Source organism: Tetrao urogallus (assembly GCF_951394365.1).
Source record: "Tetrao urogallus genome assembly, chromosome: 10".
NCBI classification, from domain to species: Eukaryota; Metazoa; Chordata; class Aves; order Galliformes; family Phasianidae; genus Tetrao; species Tetrao urogallus.
In genome coordinates, this window is record NC_136823.1 from 13951703 (window position 1) to 13966455 (window position 14753).

At 49.0% G+C, this 14753-nt stretch overlaps 1 protein-coding gene across 1 annotated transcript in view; it reads right to left on the bottom strand.

Moving 5' to 3' along the window:
- The window catches only part of PRICKLE2 (prickle planar cell polarity protein 2), a gene marked incomplete at both ends in the record, with an annotated part of 87098 nt that extends 76516 nt beyond the window's left edge, over positions 1 to 10582 (bottom strand). The window contains 2 exons of the mRNA XM_079540542.1: positions 10267 to 10352; positions 10550 to 10582. Coding sequence (XP_079396668.1) covers positions 10267 to 10352; positions 10550 to 10582 — 119 coding nt within the window. The remainder of the gene's footprint in view (positions 1 to 10266; positions 10353 to 10549) is intronic.
- Positions 10583 to 14753: the final 4171 nt, after the last annotated feature.

The window sequence follows — 14753 nt, forward strand, 5'->3', positions numbered from 1 at the left end:
AACCCCTACCACTAATCTTGGGTTACTCCCTAACATCCAAACCTTAATTAGTACCTGTTACAATAAAGCCCCTCCAACATTCCCATTTCTCTGATCTCCACACTCCACAACACCCAATGGCAAAATCCACCTGGCTGTGTGCTTGGCATTTGTTGGTTATTTCCAACTTCATGCTCTCTCACACTGCTTGGCTGACCTGCATTTCACACAGAGATACCAACATGTCCACCTCTTGAAGTACTGCTGGCAGAGATTCAGATTAACCCAACCCAAATATACCAGGCTCTGAGCACCTGATCAAGCTGTAGATGTCCCTGCACTCTGCATGGGAGTTGGAACAGATGGCCTTTAAGGGTCCCTTCCAATTCAAATGACTCTATGATAAGTAGCTCACTGGGGATGATGCAGGACATCTGAATTCCTCAAGAAATAACAACTGAAAACTGGAAAGTTAATCTCTAGACTGTGATTGCAAGCTTGCTACCCTTTGCTGCCCAGGGCCTCTTCTTGCCTTCCCACACCGAGCATGGAACAACACAGCATGCACTGCATCCATCTCCAGCAACACCACAAGCATTTCAGTTTTATATTACACGCCAGGATTATTTTTATATACGTGCCACCCTACATCTTTTTATATGCACACACACATATATAACCAAACACACACACACAGTATTTAATTTCTGCAAAACAGAACGCCAGCCCCGTGGTTTTCTCCATGAACCTCCCAGCTCAGCAACACCGAGTGCCCTCTGCTGTACAAGACGACAAATGCTTCTGTATTTAAAGAGGAGATTGTTATTATTTCAAATATGTGTACCTTCACTTAGGATAAAACATCTGTTAAAATGATGTGCAACCACCTCGAGCGCAACATGCAGAACTAATGCCATGAGGTTGCTGCTCTCGGGCACCGAAGGGCTCATGGTGTCCCCCGTAGGGCACATCAGCACAAAGTAAATAGCCTGTGCTCAACTGCATGGTGTACACTTCAAAAATGTTTTATTTATATGTTTGAAAATAGCTGAAGGAAATCAGAGCAAACAATACAGCTTTATCATCCAGGCGTTTATCAGATAGCCTTCATGCTTCGGTGAATCCCACACCTATTAGAGGTACACACTGGAACCATCAAATGGAAACATGAAATCATTCTTCTTTTGTTAAACACCACTGTTCCTGCTACTGGAAGGAAAGATAATATTAAAACATATTCAAATGTATGTATTGGAAATCTCTACATCCTGTAATAAATTACGCACTTGATATTAAAAATCTGAGCTACACTGCACATACTTGACTTCAGAATATTAACTTTTATTGTCTTCTCACTTCCCAGCTCCTTTCCAACCTGACATTTAAAGGGGCCGAACTACCAGCCCATGGCCTTATTAAATCCAAAAACAGATTTAATAAGGCACAGACAGGTCTTGGTGATGAATGTTACCATTTGTTTGGCACGTGAGCAAGGAAAGCTGATCACCTCTGTCCTCCTCTTCCTGAAGGTTCCTTACAAGTTGGGCAGCCTTGAGCAACAACCTGCTTCCAGCAGGGCTGCGGCCTTTGCAAGAACAGTGCTTAAAGCTGCACAGCATCCACAAATCCCAGCTGCTTGCCCATGCTCCTGCTGAAAGGACTCCATTCCCAACATAGGCAGTCACTTTCCAGCCAACATTTCCTAGAGGCGGCAGCATCCCCAAAACTGTCCTTCTCTTACGCCTTCTTGTACACGAGCTCAGATTAAGCTGATCAAAAAGGGCAACCTGATCGAGCTCTAGGTGTTCCTGTCCATTGCAGAGGAGTTGGACCAGATGGCCTTTAAAGGTCCCTTCCAACTCAAACAGTTCTGTGATTCCATGAAAAATACTCATTTTTTTCATTTAAATTAAACCATCCATCAATATTTTCCCCCAACAAAAAGTTGGTATCTTTAACAACTTTTTCAGCTTGCTCATCTGAGTGATTCTCGTCCTAGTTTCCCCATCTTGGTTGTAGGCCAAGCATCACTGGCTGAGCCAAAGGGAGCATAACAGTATCTTTCTAAGACACTATAAAAAGGAAGAATTGGATCCTGGAAGCCTATTCACTGTCATGCCTTAGGTATTTAAGGATCAAACACGCATTTGAGAGATGACAGAAGGTGAAAGGTGGCTTTGAGACTTCTTGGTATCTGAGGAACCCTCTGAAAACATTTTTTTAGCAGCCAGAGCGCAGCACACGGGCTCAGCAACACATCCCTATGGCCACAGCAGGGGACTGTAGTGTGGATGGTCACTGCTAGAGCCACACTGGGCACACCGCAAAGCAAACAGCTGAAGGCAGGGAAACAGGACGCACCCTGCACACACTGGGGAGGTTTCCTATGGTTACTGCTGCCATGGAAATATTTTTTTTGTTGGCCTGCTCTAAATAATACCTCTCCCTTTGGCTATAACACGCTCCTCGTGAGGGTCAGACTGAAGAGCCGCACGCACTATCAGTTGTGGGGCTTTCCTTCCTCGTTCCCCAGGGCCCATGGGTTGGTTTCAACAAGAGGACGAGGAAAAAAAGTCGGGAGGGAGGGAGGGAAAAAAGACAGTGCTTCCTAATTGCTCCCAGCTGTGGCCAAGCAGCTCCAACCAGGCTGCCAGGAGCTGCAGGCAGCTTCCCTAGAACAGCCAAGGGCTCATGAGCATGAGAACCCCTCACAGGGACTCCTCCACCCACGTAAGGATTTCAGTAATTACATTTATATACTCTCCTTATCAGTGAGAGAAGCCATTATGTCTTTTATCGCCACAGCAGCAGCATCCGCACAAGGGCAATGGATAGGGGATGAAATATTTGCTGCGGCGGCAGAGCACAAAGTGCCTCCCTCGGTGGTGAGAACAGTAATTGCGGTCCTTAGCGCTCCAAGTGCTAAGCTCCAGCATCAGGGCCCTGCAGAGAGCCACGCAAAGGGGAAGAAATGGCCTCTCCGATGGCAGAGAGCACCCTGAATTCCTTACGGATCTATTTTGTTAAATCTGAGAACAACTCTGGCCATTGGGGTTTCCCCAAGATAAAGGCTCATGACAACACTGGCCACACTCACCCCATAATCAGCTTCCCTCACACTGGACAATCCTGCAAACGTTACGAATTCCTCCAACATTACATAGCGACCACAGAGCACAAAGATGGGGAAGAATCCCCAGCCCAACTTTCCTAGGAGTTTGTTCATCAGAGAAAAAGTAAGCATCTAAACGGGCATCATCATGAACTGCAAAACCGTCTGCCCAAGAGCCAGGCTGATGCTATCTGCAGTCCTTAAGCAGGGTGATATACTTACAAGGCAGACAATGAAAACACAATTGATTATTTGAAGAGTGACTCAGTGGTGTAATAAGGATGGATTACTGGGGCTGGAGGGCGGGGAGCCTGAACAGAATAAAGGGCTGCCGATTGACTTTTTAAAGGCAAACAGGGAACAAAAACCAAGAGAAACTCTCCAAAGGGCTGAGCAGCTCTTGTCAGCAGAGCATTCATCCCTCAGCTCCTCCCAGGTTTTTGACACGTCCCATTACTTGGGCTGGGGGCTGCAGGGAGCACAAGCACAGCACCTTGCCCACCCAGCCGCGGAGAGCTGTTCAAGTGCAACCACCTCCCACTAAATCACATGCAAGGTGGCACCCGAATTTGTAGCTGTAGCCTCCAGCATTGTCAGCTGTCAGGAAGGAAATCCCTCATGCAAGCCCATCTATCCTGGCCACGCGCTTTGCAAGCTTTGCCTTGAGTGATTTCATCCGGGATGGAGATGTGCTTGGTGATGACAATCAGCTCAGTGATGCGGCTGAGGGTTGGACCCAGGCACTGAGAAAGGGTGGCTGCTGCCCTGCTGAGGGTTGGACCCAGGCACTGAGAAAGGGTGGCTGCTGCCCTGCTGACATCGTGAGGGCAGGATGCAAACATTCACGCTCACAGCAGACAGGGAGCACAGGAGCATCCCACCTTTGCATGCTGAAATGCTGCTGTAGGCATTTTTCCAAAAAAATAGTGCAAGCAAACAACAACAATAAAGAAATCCCACAAAATAAAACTTCACACTTACAAAACAATTGTTTAGTCTAAGAGCAAAATATCAATTAAAGTGGGAGTTCAGTGTTTTTCTGCTCTACCCCCTCACTCATCGGGTCCACTTACAATCACAAGAACAGAATGACCCCTCCAAACCAGACTAAACCCCACATCACACTGTTAGCCTTTTTTCACCCCATTCCTCAAACTAGAATTACATGAGGCTGCTTCAAAACACGCAGGAAACATATCCACACGTGAGAAATTTTCTTTCCTGTGAGAAATTCTGCTTTTAGGGCTTTCCTGGGCAGCTCTGCCTGCAGCAACTCTAGTTACACCAGCTGCAGACTGGGGCTCCTGTGTTCAGATGAAATTTAATCAAGAAGTGTCCCAGCTCCTTTGAGCTCCTGCAATCCAATCCCCAATGGTTTGTAAAGGACTTCAGACAGGCTCCCTGGGCTTGCCCAGATACAGGCACGTACCTCACCTCTCCTCTGTACATCACATAGAAAAAAAATAAAGAATGTATTTTAGGCTTTTTGCCAGTGACAACACTGCCTGTAACGTTGTGGTGCTGTGTTAAAATGGATATGGGGTCTCACAGCCAATACAAACAGGACACCTTATCTGTGCCTGTTGGTTTAGGGGCTGTGTTAGCAGCAGGGTATGACAGTGTGTAAGGGACAGCCAAAAAAATTTGGTTGAGAGCCCCCAAATTCCTTTGGGCATTTGTGGAAAGAAGGATTATACCAGGGTGAAGCTGGAAAATCCACGGGGATCTTTACTCCCTGATGTGCCCGAAGCCATATCCGGATGTCATGCTGCCCCTTGACAAAGTACAGTGAGACCACAGGCAGGATGTGTCCGCTGCCCACCCAAGGCAAAGTCCTAGCCTGCATTTGGGGACCTCAACGTGGCTCAAACATCTTCAGGGAACTCTGCCTCTGCTCTGAGTCTCTCAGAGTAAAATTCAGCCTTGATTTTTCAAATGCTTGCACAATGCTTGCACAACTGCTTAATCTCACTGATGCAGGTGAGTAGGACAGCTGAAGCCATTTATACCAAGGGAGGTACAACGCAGGTGATGGGCAGCCACCCATCCCAAAAGCTGCCCCAACAGCAGCTGAAGGACACCAGCTTTGGCAATGAGTCACCGGGCAAGGAACGGCTTCTCCCTGCCCAAACTGCTTACAACAAAAAACCCCAACAACGAGCTCACTCTACCAACCCCAAGAACGAGCTCAGAAATCAGCCAGCAGAAACCACTTCTGATTACTCTGCACCCCTCAATGGGTGGGACACTGGTGGGACAGCCACCCACAGCCCCATGGGGACTCACCTCTCCAGCAGCACTCCCCGCTGGCACAGCTTTCCCATTCCTGCAGGCTCCCCGCTGCAAAATGGAAATCTGTACAAAACACCACAGGACCCAACGCTGCTCACTGGGGAAGCAATGAGAGCGTAAGCCTGTTCAAGATAAGGCATTGCTATTCTCATATCCCCAAAGCCTTTCAAATAAACATACAAGGAAGTGAAGAATATCTGAATCCTAAAGGAGAAAGAGGCACAAAGCATGTTATTCATGAAAGGGAAAAGCTGGGAGCGTGCATGTGAGAGATACATAACCTACTAAAAATGCTGAAAACATATGGAAGCAATAATCTGTACTTTTTTTTTTTTTTTTTTTTTTTTTTTGGAAGTAGAAACAAATGCTTCAGGATTTGGTGCTATTCGTTCACGTGCTGCATTACAAATGTTATCACTTCTCTGGATGAGGTACGAGTCACCAGTGGGAAGGAAGATGCACACAGCCTCCTGCCACCCCATAGCCGTATTTGCTGGCCTCCACACAAGGGTGGATCATGTCTGGGGACAGGAACTGTACAAACATGCTGAGCAAAGAGCAGAAAAAACACTGCCACTAGCAACTCCCAAGCTACTGTCAACAAAACAGAGGCATGCGATGCAACGCCACCCAGCCACCACCATCCAGCAACCTACCACATCTCCAAAGTTCTGGTCTACCACTTATTTGGTGGTTTGCCATATTACACACCTCCTCTTCCCTTGTCCACGGGCTTTTGTGATGCACCATCACTCAGCACCCTGAGCCAGCATTACCCGGGCTTCACAGAGTCATTAAGGTTAGAAGAGACCACTAAGATCATCCAGTCCAATCATCAGCCCAACCCCACTGTGCCCACCAATACACAGCTCTCAGTGCCACATCTACTCTTTTCCCAACGTTCTCCTGCTCCCAGACCTGGCAAGGTCAGATGTCACAAGACTTCTGTATAGATGACAATGAAGCAATGAGTTACCATAGCAAAGAAACACCTGAATAATAACCCAGAATATTGCTGAGTTCTGAGTCAGTTGGCCCAGAAACAGCAGCCCAGGGCCAGGCACGACCTGGGACACGTCAGCCCACATTGCAGTGTGACAGGGACACGCCGAGCAGATCTCCTCACCCCATGTGTTAGCAAGAGACAACAATTACACACACACAAGAAAAAGAGACGCCAAGAAAAGATGCAAACCAGCAAGGCAGCCTTATGTCATGTTTACTGCTGTTATTTACCACTTCTGCAAGCGAGAAGAATAACTATGGCAACAAAGACTTCTCTCAATGTTCTAAGACAATTGTTAAAATTATCTGCCACGGCGCCTGACTGCCTTCTCTCCGGGAGCTGCAGCACTCTGCTGTCCCTGAGCTCTGCAGCACAGGTGGCTCGTGTCCCCCACACCTCCCAGTACAGCTCTGCTGCGTTCAGCCTTCAGCAATCTGGGTGGTGTTGGAGCTGTTTGTCACTTTTAGGGTTGGCACACCCGCGCTAATTGCGCCAGGCAGCGACTGGCAGCTCCATCCGCCTCTCTCCTCCCAGCCCACCTCTCTGCAGGCTCTTCTCTGCAGGACATTATGCAAAAGACCCTTCTAATGGCCATCCCTTCACCCAACTCCAATGACAGCTTTATTTAAACCAAAGCTTGTTAACAAGCTGAATGGCACACAGCTTAATGTAATGCAGATCTGATTAGAAAATGGCAACCGGACTCCCAAGGAGTTGAAGATTTTTATTGAATTTGATTTCACTTCTCCCACACACAAAGCCACCTTTCAAGTATCAGCCAGAGTTAACGGGGATTTTGTTGTGTGTGCCCAATTTCCATTCTCAAGACCACGGCCCACACAGGTCCTTACATACCTTACTGACAGTCTGCCATAAAATAAAGTGACAGGGTTAGAGGAAGGAGTTGCTCTGCTGTTCAGGACATGAGCAATTGCAGGTTATTCTGGCTGTACCCCTATAACTGCATCCTTGTAGACTTCACACCCAGAGATGATGGAATGCAACCTTCAGTCCATTCAGATGTGGCTTGCTTTCTTCTCCTTGGGGTTAAATGATTTAGCACTAAGGATGGAATTTGCGTCTTACAACCAGAGATGGGATCTGGGAGCTCCGAGTGAAAGCAGGCAGTGTGTCCTGGTCTAACAGTACAGGATCTGCAGCTCCCTGCTGCAACACATTATCAAGGGAATTCATCCACCAGCCTGAACGCGAGATCAGAGTTTAAGGGTAAGATTAAGGATATTCAGAAATGTACTCTAAGACCAGGGATAGTTTTGCATTACTTGGGAATCCCCTTTCATCTTTTTTTTTTTTTCTTCCCTCCACATCACAGAGATTGGTTTTATTCTGAAAATACAGCAGTTCTGCAGAATGTAATTTATTTTCAAGTGGTTTCTCTGGCTCAGAAGGATGCCTGTGCTCCTAGGAATGATCAATGCAGCCAACGCTTAAAGCCACCTCTCCGTCTGAGCAAAGTGGCTTTTAAGAGAGCATGTGGGCACAGAAACCTTTGGTGCCTGACAAAGCCATTTGCCTGCCTGATGGACAGATCACACCTAGAATCACAGGTAACGAGGCAATTCAGTCCTGCACGATCGCATATAGGACAACGTGCACACCAGCAACAGGGATGTGCTCTGGTTTCAGTGCCTACAAGATCATAAATCCTTTTATTTCTCCCCAGAGCACATCACCAATTCCCATCTTTGAAGAAAAAAGCCCAATCCCCATTTATCAGTGAAATTCCGCTGTTAAAGGATCTTAAAAAGCTTTACGAATCCCCAGTGGTTAATTGATCTGGGTTTGTATCCTTAATCTGCAGATCTCCTTACAGACCATTGTTATTTTCCAAATCCATTTGGGGAGTTAAAGCGCCTGTGAACATCCCCAGCAGGAGCTGCATGGCCCCATGCATGCAGGGCATTGCTCCTGAGCATGCTGGGGAAGGACAGAATGGCTATTACACATCCTGTGCACTAATAAACCATTCACTAGTAAAACATGAGCATCCTTCCTTTCTATTGTGCTTTGGCAAACAAGCTGCCTTTCTGTTTTAATTGCATAATTACTCTTACATCGAGGCAATTAAATGTGAATGCATATGCAGGAGGGCTCAGCCTTACCATCCCTGGTGCAAGGCGTGCAGCTGGAGCACACCTGCCCTGCTGCAGGATGCAGAGCCAGGGGCACTAAGGATGCACACCCAGCCCTATATACTGCTGTCCCAGGTAGGTAACCCCTTCCTTCCTGAGAAGGATCCATCTATTTCAACCCAAATCCACGGTGGGACCCCCAGGGGACAGCTGCAGGTGGGTGGGTGCTCCCAGCAGGGTGAAGCCTGCTGCTCAAGGGTTCCGCAGGATGCAGCACAGCAGGCAACGTGCTGCTGCAGAGATCACAACCGTGCCACACGTTTGACACCACCCAAGAAGCTCAGTGGCCTTTAGTAAGATTGTATCGACTCCCCACTCCATTTCTCAAACCTAAGGGTAACATAACTCACACGGAACAGCACCTTATTCAGACCAGAGTAAAAATCCCTCTGCTGACCACCTCTTTTTTTTTTTTTGTTTGTTTGTTTGTTTTTTATCTTACACTTGAAAGTTCTCCGTGACACTTTAAAGCATCACAAGGCACTGCTGTGACAACACCTGCTGCCCCAAACCTCAGCCATGAGAAAACGTAGGGCAGCTCTTGAAAGCATTTTATAAGTCCTGGAAAAAAGACACTCAGGGGTGACCTCATAGATCTAACACACGTGGCAGATCCCAATTAGCAGCAGGGCACAGCTCCTGCAGCCAGGAGACACCTTCACCTTCTGAAGGTCTGAGGTGGGGCACAGGACACTCAGATTGGCATCTGTGTAGGGTGGAGGAACAGGGCTCATCCATCACCTCCACTCATCCACCACCTGCAGCTGCACCAGCACCATCTCCCCAGGGCAGAGCACAACCCATGGGCCCCACTGCACTGCTCATCTGCAAGGCTAGAGCTTTACATACAACGCAGCACTAATAAATCAATTCAGTGTCCCTCTCTTTGAGTTGGATCCATGCTTTAATCTGCTGAGACGCAGCTTTGAGAAGTAGGACACGTGCAAGAAGCATAGCAGATACTGGAGAAATGGGGATAGCCTATAAAATAAAGCTAAAAGGTCACTGAGGGCTCTAAGTCAGTATCAGCTTCTGAAGCCCCCAGCCCAGAAGGTTTAATATTGCTAAATCCCAAGTCACCTGTGAACTCACAATGTGGGAAGGAAAGATGGAGTTGACCCAGCACAAAGCCAGGGCTTCTGTGCTCCATAGGCACCACATTATTGTCTTTATGGAAACACAGGAGAAATAAATAAGTAGAGACTTGGTCTTTCCCACACACGCATCCCCACCCAGCCGGAGGAGAGGGCTCATCCATCTCAATAGCTGTATCACTGCTCAGCATCAGCGAGGGGGCAACACTCTGCTACGGGGCCAGGCAGGAGCTCCAAGCAGCCACGGGTCCCCCACAACGACCTCTTGCCATCCCACTGTTGCTGTTTCCTGCCAGGGTTGCCTCCACGGGCAGCAGCAGGAGCCCCTGAGTGCAGTGCATGATATGGAGCAAACCAATTTCCCCAGGGCTGCATCCCACAGCAGGTGCCAGCACAGCCGGGTGCTGCTCCAGGGGGCAGAAAGCTCTCACGGGAGACAGAGACCCACCTGTTGAAGCAGGGGAATCGAGACCAACACAAACACTCCCCTAAAAGCCACATTTACACTCCTGAAGATGCTCTGTGGAGCTCCAAAACTCCACGTGGGGGGAGCGCCGGAGGGAGCCCTACCCGTGGGACGCGGTCGCGCTGCCTCCGAGCGGTGGGGACACGCGTGTCGCCGGGCCTTACCTCCACTTGTGCAGGACGAAGCCGGGGCATTGGTCCCCGCAGGTGTTGCAGGGCTGGCCCCGCTCCGGCTCCCCCGAAGCCGTCAGCTGCAAGAAAAGCGGAGGTCACCTGGGGATAGGGGAGGGGGGAAATAGGGGGCGCAGGGACACGGGGAGGTGAGGGACACCCAGAAAAGAGGTATTCGGGGACGGCGGGGACACAAGAGTATCAGCGGGACAGAGCCACAGGTGGGAGCCGGGGAAGGCCGAAGGGAGACAGACCCACCCCCGTCCCCAGCACTCACCGAGCGGCCCGAGAGCCGCTTACGGCCGAACATGGCCCCGCCGAGCCGAGTCCGAGCCCGAGTGCGCGGCAGCGGCCGCCCCGAGCCGCCCCCGCCCCTCCGTCGGGCCCCCGCCCCTTCCTCCCCGCCCCCGGGCCGCCAGGCACCGCCCCGGGAGGGCCCGGCCGCCCCCCGCCCCGCGCCGCCGGCTGCCGTCGCTCCGCTTCAGAGTGAACAGCCCGCCTCCACCGCGCCGCGCCGCCGTAGCGCTTCGCTGCACGAGGGTGAAAAGCGGAGACCCCGAAGGGCCGGGATCGTGCTGCTCCGAAGGGGCAAAGGCTGAGGTTACAGCTGTGACCGGCTGGGAGCGGTGTGGTCGGCTTTTGAACGTCTTGTGCAAAAAGTTCGAGTGTGATTGATCCTGAAAGATAGTCCTGTTGCACGGGGTTTTTTCATGGCAGTGGGAAAACGCTGACATTCCTTCCCCATTCTGTTCTGCAGTTGCTATTTTTGCCCCTCCAACCCCCCCCCCCTCCCCCCCCCCAAGCTTCTTCTCATTGCTCCTTTCTGCCAAATGTTCTCATCGTTTTCCTTTTTGGTTTCACTCTCTGTTTCTTGCTCCTGTGGTATTGCAAGGATATGTTATGAACTCAGTGACAAACTCTTCAAACATACGGATTCTGTCGCATTGGAGCTTCCCTACCTGTATAGAATCATCGTATCATTCATGTCGGGAAAGAGCTCTCAGGTTACCAAGCCCAACCCACCCCCACCATGCCCACTGACCACATCCCTCAGTGCCACATCTCCATGGTTCTTGAACACCTCCAGGGATGGTGACTCCACCATATGGTATACCATATAGGACATGGTAACAGTGGTGTGGACATGGTACAGAGTGACTGTCATCTCCACTGAAGGTCGATAGGGTTTCAGGGAACGAGCTTCATGCAAAAGAGGACCTGAAATTCAGCAGCACTTTGGGTGTCTTGCATAAGGTTCAGAATATTTAAAACTTCAATTAGAACTGCTGAAATAAAAGCATTAATGGATAGAGGACTTATAACAAGACTCGACGTGCTGTGGGAAATGCTTTAAAGGTGACCTGCAAATCCTTTTAATTGCTTTGTTGTTGCAAGAGATGCTGTGTGCCCTCAATAACAGGGCCGGTGAGGACATCAGCTCTAAGTTTAAAACAGCAAAAGTAAGTCAAAGTTGGAGGGTACAGTCCTTGGAGGTGTGGCTGTGCTGAATCACAGTCTGCTGATGAAGAGGCAGGTCTGAAAATTCAATGAAGTGAAGCTGGTCTCCTGTCCTCCAACCCGAGGTGTCCATGGGGCCACGAAACCTGCCCATCGCCCTACACCCGTGTCCTCCGGCCTCAGGTCAATAGGGAAGAGGAGTGCTCAGCACCCAGAGCCATAAGCACATCAAGGTTACACAGCCCCCATGGGGTCAGGTCCTTCTGGGAAATCTCACTGCCTCCTGAGGCCAGCACTTGTTCTCTCCAACCTGAGACATCAAGGACAAAGGAGGAGTCATTGTCCTCCTCAGGTCCAGGGCTGTCAGGAGAATTCAATCCACATTTTTTGGATGCTCAAATGCTGCATAAGAAGAAAATCAGGCCAGAACATCATCTCTAGGATGTGTTTGGGAAAGGGAGGGGAGATATTATCTCACTGCCCTGAGTGCTCCTTTCTACTCCCCCGGAAAAGCTGCTGCGAGTGAAGACAGCTCAGGAAATCACTCCCACACCCTTGTGCTCGCTGTATTCAGGGGGATGATGCACAAATGCTGGCATGGCTGGGAGGGCAGGGGACAGGCACACAGCTCTGGACCTACCTGTGCTGGCACATGAAGTATATCCTAAAGTTTTTACTTTTTTTCATATATATATATATATATATATATTTTTTTTTTTTTTTTTTCCTAAACACGTAGATCTTCCTTCTGGGAAAAGACAGGCTCAGCTTGGAGGTGGGGGCTGTCAGATGCTGCTGTCACATAGACTCAGAAACTGAGACACATGGATAATCTATGCCAGACAGTTTGTCTGACAAATTATTGTTGCTGCTGTCACTTACATTGTTCTATACATCATCTTCTCCTCCCATTTGTGTTTCAACCAAACCTGCATCAGGATGACACAAACAGCCCTTCTCGTGACTATGGCAGCCTGAATCCCATCTTTCTCCATTTGTACACAGCAAGAAGGACCCTTTTCCTTTCTGAAGCAGCCTCATTTTGCCTGCAGGTTTCTCCCCAGTGCCACATCCAGGTGAGTTTAGTCCCATCATCTTCTTGTGCACCTCTTGGCAGCAGCCTGTGATATACAGCCCAACATGGATCCTGCCACCATCTAGTGCCCTAAAAACTATAGATGCCCAACTGTTGTCGAGCAGTTACAGTCTAAAGCCTTCCAACAGCAACAGGAGGGCTTAAAAATGTCTCTCAATGCCACCTCTGCTGAATGAGCATGCAAGGGACCAGGCATTTATTTCTCCTCCCAGAACTCCTCCCTGGATAACTGTGCCCCTGTGAGGGTCTTTCAGGAGGGGAACAAGTCAGCATTTCCTCTCCTTCCAGCTTCGAGATTTGCAATGACTGCAGGCAGAAAAGATTGCACATAAACCTCAGTTTGAGGTGGGGATATGGGATTTCAATCTGTGTGCTGTGCATAACAGGAACCCAGGCTGGGATGAATCATGCTATGTTACTTCAGTTTGAAATGTTTTTTGTACTGCGTAGGCTTTTCTAGGGCATATTCCATCAGGCTCGTTCCGGTCAGATTTACTTGGAACATTTTTAATCTGTGGTACACACACTTGAGATGTCAAAACCAGTAACAAAGTGGGTTTAGCAACTCAACAAAGCCCTTCCACCATTTCTGCAGATCGCCGCATGTTTACAGAGCGCTCTTTAATCACCGCCGTTTGACTACTGCAGGCAGTTTTTTGTTGGATTTGTTGATTCTGAGGTATTTTGATTAAAATCGCACGGAGTAATTCCACCTTTCTTCTCCATCAATACGGCAATTTGTAAATATCACATGGATCATTTTCTTTTTTTTTTTTTTTTTTGTCCTCCCAACCAGGAATGCAAATGGCCATGACGCGCTCCCCAAGGTATCTCCAAATAACCCTTCTCCTTTTAACCTTAGGGTTTTATTGTGTTAGTTGCTAGGGAACGCAGCAAGATTTATAGTCAGATATTGTTAATTTTGAAGGCAGTCTTCAGTTTCCCTGTAAATAGCGCTGAGGAGTTGGGCTCTGCACCAATAAAACCTGCAGCCCAGCCCCGCTGTGCGGAGGCGAGCACCTGCTGGGAAGCACGGAGCCAAGAGGGAACACAACGTTCCCAAAAAATAATAATAAAACAAGAGAGAATAAAGGGGAGAAAAAGAAGCAGCGCACCTCTCCCCTGTAGGCTGTGGGATCGGGAAGTTCTGCAGGATGGAGCTAAGCTCAGGCTCCAATGCCCTCTGGTGCCAGCGTGGCGAAGTGTGCACTGTGTGCATCCTCTGGGCATGGCCCATCCTCACCCCCTCAAATTGCTGCTTTATATCTTTTTTACCCCAGAACCGAGTTTCTTTGCTGTCTAGGTCAGCCCTGCTTCTTGCTTCTTTCTGAGGATGGAGATGTGCTACATTGTGCTGCTCTGTGCTCAACTGGAGGCTACACAGAGCCATGCAGAGGGGCACTGCCACTTGGTACTCAACCTCCTCATGCTTTGGCAACAAGCAATTTGTTTGCTATTTCTCACTCCCTTGAGCTTGCTTGCTACCCAGCAGGATGATCTGCTTTGCACCTTAAAGCTGCACTCTTTCCAGGCTACTTCAACATTTCAGGAGCGTTCCTGAAAATTAGAAATATACCAAACATACGCGGGGTAACACATGACAAGGGAAATGGTTTTAAACTAAAAGGAGAGATTCAGGTAAGGTGTTGGGGGGGAAATATTTCGCTCAGAGGGCAGTGAGGCAGTGGCCAGAGCTGTGGCTGCCCCGTCCCTGGAGGTGCTCAAGGCCAGGTTGGATGCAGCCCTGGGCAGCCAGAGCTAGTGGTTTAGTGGTTGGCAGCCCTGAGTGAGGCAGCAAGGTTGGAACCAGGTGATTTTTGAGACCCATTCCACCCCAAGCCATTCTATGATTCTGTGATGATTCTATGATACTTGCTGCCTGCAGCTTGTAGTGCTCCCAGGTGACATATTTCTGTGCATTTAGGCT